The sequence below is a fragment of the Phycodurus eques genome, chromosome 13 (genome assembly GCF_024500275.1).
Source record: "Phycodurus eques isolate BA_2022a chromosome 13, UOR_Pequ_1.1, whole genome shotgun sequence".
NCBI lineage: Eukaryota > Metazoa > Chordata > Actinopteri > Syngnathiformes > Syngnathidae > Phycodurus > Phycodurus eques.
The window spans coordinates 19,530,692-19,550,691 of NC_084537.1; the positions used below are offsets into that span (position 1 = coordinate 19,530,692).

Here is a 20,000-nt window from a genome sequence, read left to right on the forward strand (position 1 = left end):
GAGTGCAAGGCACCAGGTAGAGCAAGGCCGGCTGGCCCATCTGCATCACGGCTAACGCCACGAAGGTGATCAGCAGGCCCACACCGTATGCTAAACGGGGGTAAACGGGACTGTCAAAAAACAAAACAAAAAAACTAATCGTATGATACATACCTATTGTACAGGCCACAAAGTAGATTCTGGAGGATTGCATCAAAATGTCAAAGCGGTGGCAGTACACCACCAACAGGCCTGGAAAAATAAAGAACCATAAGAGACCAATAGTAATGTGTCCGTGGATACTGAGTTTTACATTTGAAACATACAAACTGGAGGCTTTATTTATCCGTACAAATAATCTGTTTAAATATCACCACCAATCAAATCCTTCATCCCGCCTAGGTACCCACCAATACATTTTTTTTTACATTTTGAAAAATAATTTGTATTTGGGGGGAAAAATGCTTTTTAATCTGAAAACCAATGGAAATGTTCTGTTTTGAATAAATGTCTTAAAATCACAAAATTTGTGAAAATGTTTTTGATCAGAAAAAGAGAATCAAATTTGTGACTTTTTCTTTTTTATTTTAAAACCAAGAAAAATAATTGTTTGCTTAAAATAAAGAAAATTAGGCAATGTTTTTTTTAATCCAAAATGAAAAGTGTTTAAAATCTGACAGCCAACTAATAGTGTTTCAAACAATATATTTTTAAAAAAGAATAGATTTGGAGATATTTGGGATGTTTCAAGTAAATCAAGTAAAATAATTCATTTTTTACTTTTGAAAAATTGGCGAGTCGTGTTTCTTTATCCAAGACACAAAGAAAAAATCTTTTTTTTTTCTTCACTAAGGCGCAAAGGTTGCGCCTTAGTGGAGGTCTACAGCCTACGTTTGGTCAAGGTCGTGTAATCACCTGGCACCAGGACGTCGCCGAAGCCCAGCAGGGAGAAGGGTCGATCGCACAGGGCAAGGGGCGAGAAGTTCAAGCGCGGCACTTTGAGCACCATCGGAAGCTGTGGACCACCCCAACAAAATCGAGTTCGGAATCAACCTTTTTTGTACCGATAGCATGGCGCTAACTCACACGCACCTTTTCGTGCGTGGCTGAGTCAGAGGGGCCTGCCGCCACCTCCACCATGATGCTCTCGCCACTCTGTGGAGAGAAGGGAACGGATGACGTCAAGAGTCGGGAATGTGAAATGAGGTGGCATATATAAAACTACCTTAGTGAAGAAGGGCGTGATAAACACGAAGAAGACGTCATAGACGAAGAGCACCGTCAGTAGTAAAGTGCAAGCCTGACATTGGGGAAATTAAGAAATCGCTCAACTTAAGTTAATACAGTAGTTTTCTGATATGTTCATGGTGATAGTACCTTAAATGTTGGCAGCCTGACAGTCTTGAGCATGTAAAGACAGAAGGCGATCCCCAGGGTGTCCTGCAGTACCCAGGCCCACCTGGACCACACACAGGGAAAAAAAAAAAAAAAGCCTTTGACTTTTTGTTCTGTACCCCCAGCGCCAACCCAGAATACAGGGGATGAAGTCGACCTGGCGATTTACACTTCCGTGCTGGCATTTAAGAAGATGGAAAAATTGCCAGGTCAACTTGTTCCTCCTGTTCAATGTCTTCTGAGGTGGTATTCGAACCGAAACAGAACCAGACTGTTGTGTCGGCGTTCGCCAAGTTAAACCCCGCCTTTGCTGTGTTCTATGTAAAAGGCAACAGCGGATAAATTACCTAACTACAGTATCATCAGAGGAATAATCCTAGGTTTGAGACGATAACGCGAATGACTAAAAAATAATTGGATCACAAAAAAGGTCTATGCAAAATCTCTGCCTCAACGCTTCACACGTATAATTTTTCCACACGGCTTAATGTTACCCCAAGTGGACAAAAAAAATACCTGACCCTTACATGAACTTCATTTTATTGTGTTGCTATTGTTGTTTAATAATGCAAAATCAAGTTTCATCCAATTATTCGATGGGATAACTGATGTTATCTGGTTCCAAAAATATTTGATAGGTGCAGCTCCTTTCACACTGTCTGCAAAAGGTAAACTTTTTGCCCTCACTTTTTTTCTGTGTTGCTGTTCTGTATAAATGGCAATGACAATGAATGGCAGGGCCGCCTGGGAATTTTCCACCTTCTGAGGTAATAGAGCTGTAATACTAGCAAAAGGAAGTGAAGTTTTAATACCCGACCCTCACTTTTTCTGACCAGTATTTTATGTCATACAAGACACTGACAGCATCTAGTTATTTGATTGCAGGATGCCATGTTGCTGTGCGAAAGCGCACTCAGTTGTGGAAACATCCTGCCTTCGCCTGGTTCAATGTACTGTCAGCACCAAAGGTGGATAAACGTAGCATTTTCTGTTACGATGCTGACATGACTGATTTGCGGAATGTCTTTGTGGAAGAGACCTATGGCTGTGTCAGCAAGGTAGAAAAATGCAGCGATTTTGCAGGATCAAGTCTGGCCACTCACTGGTCCTCGTTGCGAAACACCATCCAAGTGACACTGACGCCCACACAAAGCACCGACAGCAGCAGGGCGCGCACCTGGGGACGCTTGTGCAAGTAGGGAAGGTTGTTCTCTGGAATCCTACGTGTGGAGAAAAAAGGGGGTGGGGTGGGGGGGAAAGTCTTACAACAGTGGATAGTGAACCGCCACTGATTCACAATTTGTGACTACCAGCTGCTTGCAAATTATTCTGTAGAAACTTCAGAACTATTTGTTGAAAAACTTCCAAATCATGCCTATCCCCATATTTTTGTGCTCTCGCTCTCTCAAACTGATTGCGCCTTCTAGAGCGCCGTGTTAGCGGAGAAATAGCTGGCATTGGCCACCTGCTGATAGCCTGCCAGCTTGACAGCAAACAGCTGCGTGATGAAAAGATTCCAGCAGAGGTCCGACTGGCAGGCGAGGCTCCTTGTGAAGTAGACGCCGTATAAAGAAGGGTGGTAAACTTCATGATGATGCAGAGAAATCGCAAAAAGCTAGTAATGGCGAGTTGCTCAATGTGAGGTACACTAAATGCCCAACCAAAGATTTAGCCGTTTGCAATATACTTTAAGTCTTTTTGAAAAATTAGAGTATCTATGCATCACTGAGTCAAAAACATAAGAAAATGCCAAATAGAAAAATTGTTGGTATTTGTACAGGTTGCGAAAATCTGTAAGCCATTGGTGTGTAATGTAATGTAAGATAAGTTTGAAATTATATTCAGTTGTTTTAAGATAATAGTTTGGTGTATATTTACAGTTTAAATTGCTTTTTGGGGTGGGGGGGGGGTATTACTCATGAATTTGTATTATTCATGTCGGGTTTTGGTCCAGAACCCCGACAAATGGCGAGGGTTTACTGTATTTGTTTGGAACTTGGCGCCGAGCGCCTCACCTGCACTTGCAGAAAGGAAGACGGCGCACAAAAGGCCACAGGCAGCTGTAGAGGCCCACGGACGACGCCAGGCAGAAAATGGCTATGACCCAAATGGCTGTAACCAGAGGAAAAACACTGTGTACGAAACGACTATTTTGATGTACTTAATGACGTCTCCCGAGTGTGTATGTTACCCAGGCTGTCGTAGAAGAAATAGAGCAGCACCAGCATGCTGCAGCACATGACCACGAACACGCAGATCATGATGGGCGTCACATCCAGCGTCTCCTCATCCTGCTTGTCCGCCCCGTCATCGCGCTTGTGCTTCATGTAGCGCCTGCATTGGAGGAAGGTATTTATTATGGGAGAGATGTCTATTTGAGGAGTGGTGCTTATTTATTCTAGTGGATGGCACACCTTCAGCGAATATAAAGTGCATCCGTCAACTTCATCAACAGCAAAGCTAAGTTCACAGGATGTGCTGAAGGTATTTGTTACGGGGCGGCTGTGGGCCATCTGTTTGAGGTGCGGCGTTAATTTTAGGGCTGTAACGAATACTTGAATGTTTCAAGTACTTTGAACACAAAAAGTGCTCGAGGAATTTTCTCTGCCTCGCGGATCCGCTTATTTAACTTATTCACTGCCAGCCGTCCGAGTTTGTTGAGTTTGATATTGGATCTGTAATTATGTGTGTCCGCCTTTAAGAGGGCGGGTGAGGGTGAGTAGTGTGACGTAAGCGTAAGGAAATGTCAGTTTTGGATAAGATGCTGTTGCCATGAGTTGTGGCCGACAGCAGCTCGTAAGTTTGTGATGTTCTTGTGTTGCCGTGAGTTCACTAAAGCGACTGAAAGTGCATTGGCGACTCCATTCCTCATTGACCAATTCCCAGGGCATTACAGTACTATTGTGGTATATACAGTAAGCTGCATGTCATGGCAGGAAAGAGTTCATTGTCAAGCTGAGACACATCCCACAGTGCTTAAGCACCCTGAATACATTACGTCATGTTATAGCCACGCACACTGTAGTTATATATTATTGCCAGTGAGCTTACATCGTATCTGCAAGTGGCTACATTTTGAATCATGTACTGCAAGTGGGAAGAAAAACAGATTGCGAGAGGAAATGTTTGTGAAAAATGTGAAGGTAATATTTGTTTCCTATTGAGGTATCTTCATTTTAGTTTAGTCTGTTCTAAGATAACGCACAGCCACGAACCTACTGTATTATGTCAGACCCTCAAATGCAGTTGCAAAACAGGCTCCTTATGCCTTTTTTAATTAATGCCTTGTTTTTTTTATACTTTTGTACAAGAAATTTCGTTCCTCACTGAAAATATTTCTAGACAAAAAGTTTGCTGCTCAATGTGACTAAGAAATAAAAGTTGATTTATAAAAAAAAAAAAAAAAAAAAAAAAAAAACACTAAGTGAAATGGCTTATTATTTCTTGTTTATTCATAATTTGTCTTTAACCAAGCAAAATTTGTATGTATATGAATACTCAATTTGTTAAAATTTTTAGTAGGATATTCGAATCCTAAAATATTTGATAGCTGCAGCCCTAGTTTATTTATTCAAGTGGACCGCGGACCTGCCAAACGATTCATTGGGGCTCTGTGTCTGAGAGCAGAGGCCGCTGTTGTTTTCAGGGCTTTCCTCCACTATATCAAATATTGTGCATCTGTGGTCTTTCTTAAGAGGATTTAAAAAACACTTTGTTTGGAAAAAATGAGGCGTCTATTAATTCAGTGGTTTGAAATACTGCAAAGAACATAATGTCTCTTCACGAAGAGCCAGGGTGAGCTCACAGAATGTGCCAAAGATTCGGAAAAAACCCTTTAGGTGCGGCGTTCATTTTTAAAGAGGACTGCACATTCGCCCAATGATTAATTGGTACTTGACCTCTATTAGAGAGGAGGGCACCTGTAACATTTTTAATTTCTTAATAGGCGTCAATTTGAGATGTGGCATTAATTTTTTTTCCAAGTAGTTGACCCACCTTCAGAAAGTGCATGTGTGAACTTCGGCAAGAGCAAAGGTGTGATTACAGAACGTGACAAAAACATCCTTTGATGGCATTTGATTGAGATGCGGTGTTTATTTACTGAAATGGACCACGCACCAGTGCTTAATGGGGATTGCTACGATGTGCTATAATGTAATACAGACCATTTTATTTCCCTATTTTTCTGTCGTTATTATGAGCCTTCCAGCATCCATGCTTACTTCTTGCGGTCCTTGCTGCCAGCCCAGTGGCCACCGACGGCAACAGTTCCCACAGCCATGAGAAAGATGATGACCATGTTGTAGTCCAGCACTGGCTCATTTGGGGCGTACATGGCCACCAGCCTGCCCTCGCTGAACGTCTGCCACAAGAAAACACGAGTTGTCAGGGGTGACAATCAGGTGTCATTTGAAAAGTGCGAAAAACGAACTTGAAAAAACATTTTGCTCTTGTTTTACTTAATTAAAAATTCTACCTTGTGGTGAAGTGAGTGTGGCATCCATTTTTTATATTTTGTGGTTCTTTACGCTTTACAATTTTAAAAAAATGTAAAAGGTTTTTTGCTTTTAAGACTTGTGCGAAATAAATGTTTATTAGCAGATTGGCTGAAAGGAATCTGATTCTTAAGCATGTGGTCTTCATTTTGAAAAAGTTACAAAATATGTATTTTTGGGCTCAAAGTAGGCATTTTTCTGTGTTTGTTGCAGTGATGCATGACAGGAGTCAGGCGCTCACCTTGCTTATCTCCAGCATGTCAGAGTAGCTGAGCAGCGCGACAGGGATGTCAATCTCCTCGTACTGAGTTTTGTTTCCCGCTGGCGGCGTCTGAAATGAAAACAAAACAAATTGCCAGGCACCACATTCAATGGGAATCCTTCAAATCTGATCGAGGTTACCAGTCTGTCCTTGCTGACAATGAGAAGGCCCTTTGCACCGTTCATCTGTGCCAGGCGGACTTTCTCGTAGAAGGTGCAGTTGCCCCTCATCACCATGGCGATGCGGTTGGGGAAGCCTCCCTCTGGGACGTCGGCAGGCGAGCACAGGACGGAATTGGTCAGGTCGTAGAGCTGGAGATGCGACTGCAAATATGCGGGAAACGCTGGTGTTACATTTCACTTCATAGCAATCCCCTGTATATTGTGTAATTTTGCAGCATAGAGATTAAATCTGATTGGTCACTTGTTAAGTGCTTTGATCTTTGGGACATCACCTTTCAGATGGATGCCATGTCCCCCTCCCATTAAAAATCACTTGATGGGGAAAAAAATAAGTGGGGCCATTAGATAGTTGTAACTTACTTTACCATGACATACACCACCGACAGAGCAGAAATGGCATCTGTAAAGCTGACATTTGCGCTGCAGTTTAAAAAGATATGCTCACAGAACCTTATTAATTTTATTTACCCATAAAAATAGGGTTGAGGGGGGGGGGGGGGGGCTACGGTGATGCCACACTCCAATTAATCGCCAGGTGAAAAAAATACATAGCAACTCAAATAAATGCCTTTACTTCCCTCATAATAGTTTATTCCGCTAGGTAGTTGTCATTCCTATTAATCGATATCTTTACTGTGACACAAGCTGCCAACAGAGCACAGGTGCCATCTGTAAAGCTGACATTTATACTCAAATGTATGGGGAAACTTCTCATTTCACTGAACCATAGAAATAGGGATCAGGGGGCAACAAAAGAACAAAGGAAGGCCTCCTGTAAACAGAAGCCGGGTTACTCTGCAGTTGAGTACTCACTGCCTTGTTGAGGTCCTGAGGCAGACGAGCCCACTGCGAGTTGAAAAAGATGCAGTAATCCTTCCCTTTGCGGTCGTCACTGAAATGGGCCATGCCGTACTCCGCTGCCACCTGTGTACGTGACACGGTCAGCAAACAAATATGACCACAGTTTTGACTTTATTCACTCAAAATGGCCGTTTCCTGGCCACACCATTAGGTACACTTGCATTTGAACAAGACCCAATCAGACTTTTCGTTTACAATACCGCACTGATGTTCTGATATGACTGAAACAAGCTAACACTTATTAGCATTTGTGCTAGGTAACAATAGGTAGCGATGGCACACCTGGACGCTCCCATTAACCACCTCCTGTGAGTGACATTTACAACCAAAAGGCCTTGTGAAATGAATTCAATAGTAGAAATTGAGTCGAATGTCAGTAAAATGTCTAACAGATTTTCGCCGCAGTGGCTACTCGGATGCTAGCAGTGTTAGCTACCCACTCACACGAAATGACTCTTGACTGCTAACGTGCTAGCATTTTAAACACCGTTACAATGGGATAAGATGGTGCTAATACGTTGTCAATTGGCGTCAGATTTGACCAAGCTAGTAAGGAAAAAATCTAATGTTTATTTTTTTGTTTTTAATCAACGCGGTGGGGAAGCGGGTTAGCTTCATGTTCCTTGCCGGGCACAACAAGAAAAACCGACCGCGTTGGAGGCACTGCTTTTCTGTGCGTTAAGTGTTCCCCACCCACCTGGTGGATGACAAGAAGAGCGGCCCACATCAGTGCTCCGAAGCCGGGGACCGTCATTGTGTTGCCGGGGTCTTAAGTTGTTATTGTTGTTGTTCTTCCCCATCAACAGAAACGAATCACCACCGCCGCGTTATTAGGGTTCTCACGTAGTTTCCAGGAAGTACACGCCCCCGCTGCAACATGATTGGCTCCTGCGTCACGTGAAGGGCAGGCACGCAGAGGTAACGAGATGACCGTCCAGAACGTGTCACATTTGTATGAAATTTAAAAAACAAAGAAGTTTGTTATGGTTAGGATTAGGGTGGGATAGAGAGAGTTAGTGGGAAACATATGAAAGCAGCCACACTTAAATCACATCTTTACCCGTCTCGAAGCAGACTGGAGTGGCTTTGAAAATTCAGCTAGCAGCCTGGATGAATATATGGACACTGTCACATCCTGCAGTTTGCCTACCGAGCGAACAGGTCTGCGGATGATACAGTCAACATGGGACTGCACTTCATCCGAGAACACCTCGACAGCACGGGGACCTACGTGAGGATCCTGTTCGTGGACTTCAGCTCAGCATTCAACACCATCATCCCTGAACTCCTTTCCTCCAAGCTTCTCCAACTCAGCGTTTCTCGCCTGCCATCTGCCAGTGGAGTTACAGCTTTCTGACGGGCAGGACACAGCAGGTGAGGCTGGGGCAGGGCACCTTATCCACACACAGCATCAGCACCGGGGCGCCCCAAATTTGTGTCCTCTCTCCGCTGCTCTTCTCTCTCTACACGAACGACTGCACCTCAACGCACCCGGCTGTCAAACTCCTGAAGTTTGCAGATGACACCACTGTCATCAGCCTCATCAAAGACGGCGACGAGTCTGCATATCGACAGGAAGTGGAGCGGCTGGAGCTGTGGTGCGGCTGACACAACTTGGAGCTGAACACGCTCAAGACTGTAGAGATGATCGTGGACTTCAGAAGGCATCCTTCGCCACAGCTGCCCCTCACGCTGTTCAGCTGCCTTGTGTCAAACGTCGAGACCTTCAAGTTCCTGGGGATTACAGTCTCTCAGGACCTGAAGTGGGCGATCAACATCAACTCCGTCCTCAAAAAGGCCCAGTACAGGATGTACTTCCTGCGGCTTCTGAGGAAGCGCCTGCCACAGGAGCTGTTGAGGAAGTTCTACACAGCGGTCAGTCCTGTGTTCTTCCATCACAGTCTGGTTTGGTGCTGCTACAAAAAAAGGACAAACTCCGACTGCAACGGACAATCAAAACTGCTGAAAAGATTGTCGGTACCCCCCTACCCACCATTGAGGACTTGCACGCTGCCAGAACTAAGACAAGAGCGTGGAAAATCCTCTTGGACCCTCCACATCCCGGTCACCAACTCTTCCAGCTCCTTCCCTCAGGTAGGCGCTACCGATCAATGCAAACTAAAACTAGCAGACATTCCAACAGCTTCTTCCCTCTTGCCATAAACTTCTTAAATGGCTAACCTACAATTCCATTGCAACATTTTTTCCCAATTCTTTGTGTTGAGTTTGTTGTCACATTTCTGTCGGGCAATTATACATTACTCGTGTACTTACTGTGGTAGTCTCGCCATGCTGCACTATTTGCATATCTGTTGTTGACCAATACTGGCCACTCATGCCAGAGTAGCATCTGCACCACTTTCACACTGAGTGAGGAGTCTCTGCAACATTTGCACAATCGACCTTGTCCCAGATTATCGCGCTATTGGTCACTTTAAACTGCGTACATTCCTTGAAGTCTCGGCGCCCTTTGCACAATGGTCATTGCACCGGACTGTTGCTATATTTGTCATTCAAACTGCTCTAAGTGATAGAGGACTCTGCATCTTTTTGCACAATTGTCAAAAAAAAAAAAAAATTCCGACATTGCCAGATTACTAGCAACCTTTTATTGCTCAATGACTGTTTTTCTCAATGTCTTCATGTCTCAAAAGTATACTCTGTCAATTGACTGTCTGTTGTCGTACAAGAGCAGCTCCAACTAATTCCTTGTGTGTTTTTTTGGGCATACTTGGCAAAATAAAGATGATTCTGATTCTGATTCTGATACCTGGATACAGCATCCAATCATAGTGCAGCGGCGCGTGTGCTGGCGCCAGTAATATTGGCGCTGGACGTGTCCTGCCTGGAAATCATGTGGGAATCCTCACACCGCGAGCTGTCCCGAAGACACGCCTACTAGTGACGTCACACTTGCCTACACTATATTCCATATGTTTTGGGAAGACCGTCTTTATAGAAAAAAAAATAAATGCTTTAATCTATATTGTGAATTTAAATCGATACAATAACACAGACGTAACATGTTAGCGAGTGGTTTGTAGAACAACGCAACTTTGTATTTGGAAGTGGTGACGTAACAATCTAGAAGACTGGAATCTTTCCCCGCTGAGTGGACCGCAAGTCGGCAATTTCTATTTGTCAAATTGTCATTGCTGGAAAAGAAAACCCTAACTTTGGTCATTTTAAGGAGCAGGAGGTGACGCAGCAGCAAAATAATAATAAAAAAAAAGAATGGCAATATCCCTTATATATCTATAAATATCCCAATATTTATAGATATATACAAATTTAGTCATCGCCAGTCCCTGGTGGTCTAGTGGTTAGGATTCGGCGCTCTCACCGCCGCGGCCCGGGTTCGATTCCCGGTCAGGGAACCAATTTTATGCATGACTTCAATGACACTTTTTATATAAAACTCAAGTATGTCTTTTATGCTTTTTTTCTAATTCTCTAATTCTAATTCTTCTTTCTAATTCTCATAAAATAAAAATTGTACCGCATTAATGATGTTTGTGTGTCATTTTATCGATAAATGGTAAAACAACTTTGCGTCGCGTGCTCTTGACTCACTGCGACAGGTATCAACTTGCGATGACGTCATTCCATATGTTGTCCCTTCTGGCATGCATTTACCTGCGTCAGTGACTCTCGGCAACACCGGAACTTGGCAGAAATGCTTTTTCAAAATAAGACACTTAACACGGGAAAATACACTAGTTTTCAAGTAAAAAGACAAAATTTCAATTTATTCCATAGTGAATATAAATTTATATATTTTGTTATTATCATTGAGAGATTGTGCCCGCAGTGCTAGCTACGATACTCGTAATCGATAACCTTTATTCTGACAAACGACAACGGAAGTTTTCTGTGTGTAGTGCTCGTCCGCTTACACTTTAACACACACGGCCAGTTACTTTTGAGCGGAATGCACCTCTCGTAGACCAATAGAAACGTAAGTACCTGCTCTAAAATGTTTTAAGTTTTGTTTTTGTTTTTTAAATCCCAAACTGCCCTTTTTCAATGACCGGAAAGCGGTGTTTTAACAACGGCTTGTTTAAGCTAGCTCCTCAACTGAGCTAACTACCGAGTACCGTGTTTCACCCCCAAGTATCATAATGTATTTGAGCTTTGCGAGTACATGCTCTTCCTAAATGTTTGTTTATTCGTATCCTAAGGTCACAATACTGTATCCTAAGTAGCGAGTGACTGTCATTTTTTTGTGTTAAATCAAAGTTGTTTTCACCCGGAGTTCCGTTTGAAATAAGTAGAAAAGATTTAAAAATAATCAATAAATAAATTAAAAAAAATGTCCGTTCAGTGGTTAGTCCCTTTAACTGAGACAGATTGGCAAGGAGATGATGTAAGTAGGACTGGAATGCATGGGGGGCTCTCTGACGTCACCCGCAGCACTGTTGGCCAAATAAGGAGGAAAGAAAAGAAGAACGCACATGTGATGTCAATTTGGATGCTGTTTTCCCGCCAGCCAATTATTTTATGCATTTTATATAATGTTTTTTGGGGTTGTTTTGCAGCATAAAACACTCATACAAACAAAGGAGGACTGCCAAGGCCAGCAGCATCAGTGCAGCTGACACATGGCTGGCTTCAGGCAAGAGGATGTGGAGCTGCACTACGAGATGGGAGAGGAGCTGGGCAGGTATGCTGTGGTTAGACGTGGTCTAAGTCTCTACAAACCCTCAACTGCGAAGTAGACATCAACTGCGAAGTAGACATCTTTTTTTTTTTTTGATGGAAGGGGAGTTTTCCTGGCATTTTTTTTGTTGGTGTGCTGCCAATTCACTGACCTACATACTAGTTTGTATTCTTCCAGTCTGTAATATACACTACAGTGCAGTGGAATGTGTTAATGAAAGAGAACCAGCACGTGAAGGAGAAAAATGGGCAAGTGTGTGCTTACTGGTCTTATAGTGTGTGATGTACTCCAGGTGACCAACAGCACACCACACACACACACACACCACACACACACACACACACACACACATACACATACGTGTATGTGTATGTGTGTATGTCTCCATCGACAAACTGCCAGGAAATACAAAGAAGAAGAAGAAATGGGTTAACTATTAGCTTGTACATTTTAACACATTCAGACTGTTATATACTGTATGCTGGATCTCCCCAGCTACACAGAAACTGAATTTTGGTTGTGAAAGGTCTATTGCATTTCGCCAACAGAGACTCTCCACGATTTGCTTTTTAGCCACAAGATTAATCTAAAAATTATAAATGTGTTTTTCAAAGGCCTTTTTCTTTAGCTTTAAGCTAGCAGACTTATTTTATCGTCACAGTTTTCCTCTGGTACACTTCTATGGTGGCATCACACACAAATAAACACCCTCTGCTTACCCCCACTCTCCCCCAAGTGGTCAGTTCGCCATCGTGCGCAAGTGTAAGGAGAAGAGCTCAGGCAGCGAGTACGCCGCCAAGTTCATCAAGAAGCGCCGCCTGTCGTCCAGCCGGCGGGGCGTGAGCCGGGAGGAGATCGAGCGCGAGGTCAACATCCTTCGGGAGATCCAGCACACCAACATCATCACGCTGCACGACATCTTCGAGAACAAGACGGATGTCATCCTCATCCTGGAGCTAGTGTCCGGCGGCGAGCTCTTCGACTTCCTCGCCGAGAAGGAGTCCCTGAGCGAGGAGGAGGCCACGCAGTTCCTCAAGCAGATCCTGGACGGCGTACATTACCTGCACTCCAAGCGCATCGCACACTTCGACCTTAAGGTACGAACACTAGACGCTCCATCGAGTCGTACCCTGGATTGGTCTGGTTGCCAGCCAATCGCAGGGCACAAATACACAAACAAGCTTTTATACTAACATTCACAAGTCACATTCACGAGACAATTTTGAGTCTTCAGTGAACCAGTTGGAATGCGGGAGGAAAGCTTGAGAAAACCCACAATCATGGGGAGAACATGAAAACGTCGCACGGTCACGCTGCAGAGTTTCGAACCCAGAACCTCAGAACTGTGCGGCAATCATTTAAAGCACCATGCTGCCCCATCCCATCCATTGAATGAAAAATTCAAACAGCTAAATTTTTATTGACACTCTCCAATATGTATTCATACCGAGGGGTGTTGCTATTATTTTGCTCCCCTCATTTAGCTCCACCAGAAGAGCTGCATGTTTAAAATGACTCAAAAGTGCCGTGCCATCTGTTGTACACAAACGTTGTATTTGAACTTTTCCAACCTTTACAGGACTCACGGCAATACTCTTTTTAAACCTGTACGTATTTTATGGGATTTACGGTGATCTTATTTAATTTAACCTGTGCAAATTTGCGGGATTTACATTTAGTCTTATTTTAACTTGAGCAACTTTTAAGGGATTTGCCGTAGCTTCACCTTAACCTGAGCAATTTGTATGGAATGTATGGTTGTCATTTATTTCCATGTGCAACTTTGGTGTGATTTATGGTAGTCTTACTTTTCTAGTTAGTTTCACTTAAACCTGATCTTTTTTTTTTTTTTTTTTTTTTTTTTTTTTTTTAATAAATAGAATTGATGGTAGTTATTTTTACCTGTGCAATGTTTATGGAATTTATGGTAGTCTTATTTTAACCTTTGCAACATCAATGGGATTCACGGCAGTCATATTTGAATAAGTGCAACCTTTATGGGATTTAAAGGTTACAATATTTTGATTTCAACATGTGCATCTTTCCGGGATTCACGGTAGTCATATTTTAAGCCGCTCAATTTTAGTGAGATTTACCTGTGCAAGTTTTATGCCATTTACGGTAGTAGTGGTTTAACCTCCGCATTGTACGTTAGAATGGACATGAGCAGAGATGCACGGCGACACATTTTATGGAATTTACGCTAGTCTTATTTTAACCTGAGCAATTTTTATGGGGTTTACGGAAACCTTATTTTAATAAATGCAGCTTTCCGCGATTCACGGTAGTAGTATTTTAAGTTAACTTGGCATTTAGGGTAGTCTTATTTTAAACTGCACACTTTTCATGGGGATTATGGCAGCCCTATATGTATGTAGCCTGTGCAGGTTTGATGGTGTATATATACAGTACTACGTATTTTAACCTTTGCAATTTGATAGAATGGCCATGAACAGAGAGAAGCAGGGCGACTAATTGGTTTTCAAGGGTCTTCAAAGACTGAAGAGTTTTACTTTATTTCATTTTTAATGATTCATTGGGCTCTCTGCACTTGTGTGTCTGTTACGTAAAAACATTGCCTGTGCAAAGAATGAGTGCTCCACATTATGTTTCAGCCCGAGAACATCATGCTGCTGGACAAGAACGTTCCCAATCCCAGAATTAAACTCATCGACTTCGGCATCGCCCATCAGATTAAAGCCGGCAACGAGTTCAAGAACATCTTTGGAACGCCGGAGTTCGTAGGTGGGTTTATCTCCCCCAAAATGTTCTTTTCTCGCCGAGCGAGCGACTTTTTGTGGCCTCCACATCTGCTTCGCATTCATGTCTTCGTTCCTCTGCGCTTTGCAGCTCCAGAAATAGTCAACTACGAACCACTGGGCCTGGAGGCAGACATGTGGTAAGACGCTAACCTTCTTTGTTCTACATCACTGCTATTCAATTTACTACTGACTTTTAATAAGATTTAGGTGGTCTTATTGTTACATGAGCAAGATTTACAGGATTTACTTTAACAGAGAGGATAAGCGGTACGGGAAATGGATGGATGTTTGGATGTGCAACTTTATAGGATTTACCGTCATCTCATTTTAACCCACATAACTTGTTGGTTTTCCGCGAGTATTATTTCAGCCCACAATTTTCCAGAGATTTATGGAAGTCTTAGTTTCACCTGTACGTCTTTTATGTGATTTGTGATAGTTTTACTTTTAGTAGTTCAACTTGTAAGTGATTTAAGGTAGTCTGACTTGGTTGTCTTTCTTTAATTTGTGCACATTTTTTACGATTTATAGTTTTATTGATACCGGTGCCACTTTTATGAGATTTATGGTCGTCTTTAATATGTGAAAGTTGTATTTGATCTATGGTAGTTTTATGCTTTTACCTGTGCAACTTCTAGGGGAACCAAGATAGTCTCACTTTTTTTACGTAACCCACGGAATTTTTATGGGATTTATGGTCTTTTAACCTGCGCAATTTTATTGGGATTTATGTTTCTTATTTTAACAGGCAACCAATTGTACAATTTGGGGGAGGGATGTGTTATACACGAGAAATTACAGTATATAGTTTGTTTTAAATCGCGCAATTTTTCAGGATTTCCAGTAATCTTTTGGTAACGTGTGCAACTTTATGAGATTCACAGTAGACTTCTTTAAACCTGCACATTGTGGCTCTTCCCATGTGACATTTTCACACCATCTTTTCTTTATTTTTATGTGCAGGAGCATCGGCGTGATCACGTACATCCTGTAAGTGGCGTGGTGCACGGCGCTAACACGTTAGTCATTTAACGGCTTTACTTGGCCGCCGTCTAAAGCGTGAAACTTTTCCCGGCAGCTTGAGCGGCGCTTCTCCATTTCTGGGCGAGACCAAGCAGGAGACGCTGACCAACATCTCGGCGGTCAACTACGACTTTGATGAAGAATACTTCAGCAACACCAGCGAGTTGGCCAAAGACTTCATACGACGCCTGTTGGTCAAAGATCCAAAGTAGGAGACCATATCGAAATATTTATTCGTATTTCTGTACTGTCTTTTTCTGACTGATTTGTCATTGCAGGAAGAGAATGACCATTGATGACAGTCTTCAACATCCGTGGATTAAGGTGATGTATTTTATCTTCTTTTACTGCTGTGGTTAAACCTTCTATATCATCCAACAAAAAGCATATCCAAATTAATCACGAGCAACCTGATGACGATAATCATGGTTAGCAGAACATTGCAAGAAATACGTCAGGGATTTGCTAATGGGATGGGGAAATCAAAACGGGGCACACTCTAATTAGAGCCAACACAATAAGACTTAAAATATTGCCCAAACAAATTATAGAAAAAAAATATTTAAACACTGCGGAATATAATATTAGGTAAAAAATACAAAAATATTAGAGAAAAATATGAAAATAATACAAAAACATCCATCAAAATATACAAAAAAAAAAAAAAAAAAAAAACAGATAATAGGTTAAACTACAAAACATACACTTGTAATTGGGGGAATAAAATACAAAATGAAAAATATTAGTGAACAAATAATACACTAAAAATACACAAATAGAGAAAACAATATTAGATGAAAATAGAAAAAGATTCCGCAAAAAATACTCTAGTATCTGGAGAAACTACAAATATATTTGTATTTTAAAAAAAAATAATAAAATATATGAAATTACACAGTCAGGAAAAACAGTAAAATAAAATACACAAATATTAAGAAAAGCTAAAAGATAAAATAGAATAATAGATGAATAATGCAAAAACACATATTAGATTAAAATATTATAAATACTGGTATTTAAGAATTTATTCAATAAAATATTAGATGGAAATTTTTCAAGTATTCACGGAAAAACTATTAGTAGATTAAAAATATAAAGGAAATATGAGGAAAAACTACAAAACTAAAATAACAGAAAGGCAAAAACATTGAAACAGATGCACAAATATTAGATAACTCATTCATGTATATATTGTATATGTGTGCATTCAATATCATAATCAATAAAATATTAAATACAAAATACACAAATATTGGGGGAAACTGCAAAATATTATAGATTTGCATTTGAAAATACACAGAAATATAAAAAATACTAAAATATAGCGAACAAGTTGAAAATATTAGATGGAAAATATATAATCAATAAAATATTAGATGGGAAATTTACATACAGTCAGAGGAAGAAAATATTTTAGGAAAAGAAAAAAATGACAGAAAATTACACAAATGTTAGGAGGAACTACAGTAATTGTATTTTTTTTTTATTATTTAAATATATTCAACAAATATTAGATGTAAAATATACAAACATTCAGGGGACAAATAAAAATAGAGAAATATTAGGAAAAAGTACAAGAATAAAATAATACAAAAATCCCAAAGTTTTAGACAAAAATAAACAGACTAAAAATATTATATTTTGGTATTTAAGAATATCATTAATAAAATATTCAGGGAAAAAACAAATATCAATAAATGAAAGATACATGAACATTCAGGAAAAAATTTAAAAAATTTGACAAAAAAATACGAGACAAAAATACAAAGATATCAGACCAAAAAAAAATCTGAATGTAAAATATCAGGCAAAATAGAAAGGCACTAAATATGTTAACGCTTACACTACCCATCTGTTAGTGCTTATCACAAGCGTTATCACTGTTTAGCATTTATTGCGTACTGATACGAGAGGAGACGAGCTCCTGATCGGAGTTTACAGGAATGACATTGCTGGTTTTATGTCGTCCAGGTGATCAAGCGGCGCAACGTGCGCCAGGAGGAGCGCGACCACAAGCCGGAGCGCCGGCGTCTGAAGACGACGCGTCTGAAGGAGTACACCATCAAATCTCACTCCAGCATGCCGCCCAACAACACCTACGTCAACTTCGAGCGCTTCTCGCAGGTCCTGGAGGAGATCGCGGCAGCCGAGCAGGGCCTGCGCCAGTTGGAGCGCAACCGGCGCTCGTGCCGAGACGACGTGGCCGCGCTGCTGTCCATCTATGAGGAGAAGGAGGGCTGGTACAAGGAGGAGAGCCGCTGCATCTCGGGACAGCTGGGCGCCGTCCGCCAGGAGCTGCAGCGCACGCAGGCGCAGCGCAAGAAGAGCCAGGAGGATGCCCGCGGCGCCGCGCAGGCCGCCGGCGCCCTCAAGCGCAAGTTTGGACGTCTGGAGAACCGTTATGAGGCGCTGGCCAAGCAGGTGGCGCACGAGATGCGCTGGGTGGAGGAGCTGGTGCGCTCCATCGCCGCTGACAAGGACCGGCAAGCGAGCGCACCTTGACTCTGCACTTAAATGGGCTCCTTAAGTTTAATTTATTATTTTTACACTTCTTACGTACTGTCCTTTTACTGTAACTCATTCAAGATTTTTTTTTATTTCATATTTATCGACAGTGTCAGCTATGTGGTGCCTCTCTGCTTACATGACCTCACCACAAAAAACGTTTTTTTTAATTATTATTTGTCATTATGCACACCTCAACCATTCCATCCTTTTTTTTTAATTTACATTCCCCACATCGTGTAGAACACATTCTGCTTAGTATTTGTTTTTCAAGTACTTGTTGGCACTTCTGAATGATTATAGCATCGTTTCAAAATATATATTTTAATGTATATGTGTAAAGAGGCTGTCGACATGTAATGGCTTTTTCCAAATAATAAAATGTTTTATCTGGAAACTAACTTTGTTTTTGTCCAGTCTCACACCTGGACTGGCTTCCAAATAACTATGGCTGTTCAGTCTTATCTACCAAAAAACAACAGGTTCCAAGTTGCTGTCTTAATAGTATGATACTAGATTATAGAGTATGGGGAGGTTCATACAGCTAAAATATGTATAAATAATCCCCCAAAAAATATGTGGATGCTACTTCTTGGATTTAAACTATTGTGAGGGTGGTCCAGAACCGAACCACCATGATAAACAAGGGATCACTGTATAATGTTTTTATAATTGTGAGAAGCCAAAATTGAATCCTGGTGAGAGCGCAAATATTTTGGTCTCCCAGATCCCAGAGTCACTGCAACGTCTCCCCCAGTGAGATAGGCCCGCAATCCCAGGATAGACATCAACTCAATACTGCCATTCATTCATATCTCCTTGATGTTGTCTAATTACTGAGACGTATTGGACGTGGTGCTGTTTAATACCTGGATTGGATTCCACTCAACTACACACAATCATTCTGATGTCCTTGGTGCTATCTAATGCCTGCATTGGCCTCATAAAACAGAAGTCAAAGGTGACATCTAATACCTGGATATTATTCCACTCAACTGTGCCTATTCATTCTAATGTCTTTAGTGGTGTCTAATGCCTGGATTGGCCTCGAAAACAACAGTTCTGTACCTGTGAATATTCTCATTCGTCCAGGTCATTTCATTTACAGGGCATTGAATCGATTGCAACTGCACTGTTTTAGTTGGAGGTCTGGCTCCCAATATTGTAACCACGCCTTTACATTCATCCACAATGTTCTTGGTGCTGTCTAACACCTCGATTGACCTCTTAACGACTTCTGTCGGTTTTTGTGTTAAATGGAACAAGTCTGCCGACACCATGTGTGATTAATTCTTTACCTATTTATATTGTTTGACATGTAAAAACATTGGTTTAAAATGTTCTTGTTCTAAGGTGTGTAACGTATGTCGTCAATCGCTTTCATTTCATTACATTTTAAAACACTTTTATCTATCACGCTCGAGGATTTAGGTGATTGAAGGTGACTGCCATTGCGGCTGCAGGTGTTACAAAAATAGACTGCTGACGGTCGCAAATAGTGGCAAGCTGCTTCAAGACAGAATCAGTAAAAACAATAATTAATGAGGTGCAAAATTTGGACTGAGAGAAAAAAAAACTCACATTCCAAAAATTTCCCAGGAGTATTGTAGGCCTGCTGGGATATAATGGTTGCTGGAGGCCTGCTTTTGGCTGACAACTTGACCTTGTCTTTTACCTGGGCTTGTGTTCTTTCCAATACAGTAAACCGTGGAGGTTACAGGTTCTGTCTAATACCTAGATTTGTTTCCACTCATATAAAACCTATTAATTCCCAGGGACTTTCTTTGGTGCTGTCTATTACATGGATTCCCAACCTCTGTATACTGTAAGGAAGATGATACAGGTGTATTACCTGTACTAGCTGTTGTGTAGCAA

General features: G+C 41.5%; 2 protein-coding genes and 1 non-coding gene across 5 annotated transcripts in view; 2 read left to right on the top strand and 1 right to left on the bottom strand.

Annotated features, from left to right (window-relative positions):
- The window catches only part of sppl2 (signal peptide peptidase-like 2), a 10,432-nt gene extending 2,408 nt beyond the window's left edge, over positions 1 to 8,024 (bottom strand). For 2 of the 3 annotated variants that reach the window (XM_061695073.1, XM_061695074.1), the window contains exons 1-14: positions 7,873 to 8,024; positions 7,128 to 7,238; positions 6,273 to 6,455; positions 6,112 to 6,201; positions 5,598 to 5,737; positions 3,566 to 3,708; positions 3,390 to 3,486; positions 2,478 to 2,594; positions 1,357 to 1,438; positions 1,205 to 1,279; positions 1,072 to 1,134; positions 895 to 994; positions 154 to 231; positions 1 to 90 (exon numbers count right to left, since the gene is read on the bottom strand). The exon at positions 1 to 90 is cut by the window's left edge and continues 71 nt beyond it. In XM_061695073.1, coding sequence (XP_061551057.1) covers positions 1 to 90; positions 154 to 231; positions 895 to 994; positions 1,072 to 1,134; positions 1,205 to 1,279; positions 1,357 to 1,438; positions 2,478 to 2,594; positions 3,390 to 3,486; positions 3,566 to 3,708; positions 5,598 to 5,737; positions 6,112 to 6,201; positions 6,273 to 6,455; positions 7,128 to 7,238; positions 7,873 to 7,929 — 1,426 coding nt within the window. In that variant the 5' untranslated portion in view covers positions 7,930 to 8,024. The remainder of the gene's footprint in view (positions 91 to 153; positions 232 to 894; positions 995 to 1,071; positions 1,135 to 1,204; positions 1,280 to 1,356; positions 1,439 to 2,477; positions 2,595 to 3,389; positions 3,487 to 3,565; positions 3,709 to 5,597; positions 5,738 to 6,111; positions 6,202 to 6,272; positions 6,456 to 7,127; positions 7,239 to 7,872) is intronic. The other variant, XM_061695072.1, reaches the window with a different exon arrangement.
- Positions 8,025 to 10,480: 2,456 nt separating this feature from the next.
- On the top strand, positions 10,481 to 10,552 carry trnae-cuc (transfer RNA glutamic acid (anticodon CUC)). Its single transcript has one exon. It is a non-coding gene; the product is annotated as a tRNA-Glu (tRNA).
- Positions 10,553 to 11,054: 502 nt separating this feature from the next.
- Positions 11,055 to 18,712, top strand: dapk3 (death-associated protein kinase 3). Its single transcript, XM_061694769.1, has 9 exons — positions 11,055 to 11,133; positions 11,714 to 11,838; positions 12,572 to 12,932; positions 14,451 to 14,580; positions 14,686 to 14,734; positions 15,561 to 15,587; positions 15,676 to 15,828; positions 15,899 to 15,944; positions 17,592 to 18,712. The coding sequence occupies exons 2-9, from the start codon at positions 11,777 to 11,779 to the stop codon at positions 18,120 to 18,122; spliced, it is 1,359 nt and encodes a 452-aa protein (XP_061550753.1). The 5' UTR covers positions 11,055 to 11,133; positions 11,714 to 11,776; the 3' UTR covers positions 18,123 to 18,712.
- The last annotated feature ends 1,288 nt before the right edge of the window (positions 18,713 to 20,000 follow it).

Coding starts and splice junctions, on each gene's coding strand:
- dapk3 (XM_061694769.1), top strand. CDS start 11,777: ATGGCTGGCTTCAGGCAAGAGGATGTGGAGCTGCACTACGAGATGGGA. Junction 12,933..14,450: donor TCGCACACTTCGACCTTAAG/GTACGAACACTA, acceptor ATTATGTTTCAG/CCCGAGAACATCATGCTGCT. Junction 15,588..15,675: donor GGCGTGATCACGTACATCCT/GTAAGTGGCGTG, acceptor TTTTCCCGGCAG/CTTGAGCGGCGCTTCTCCAT.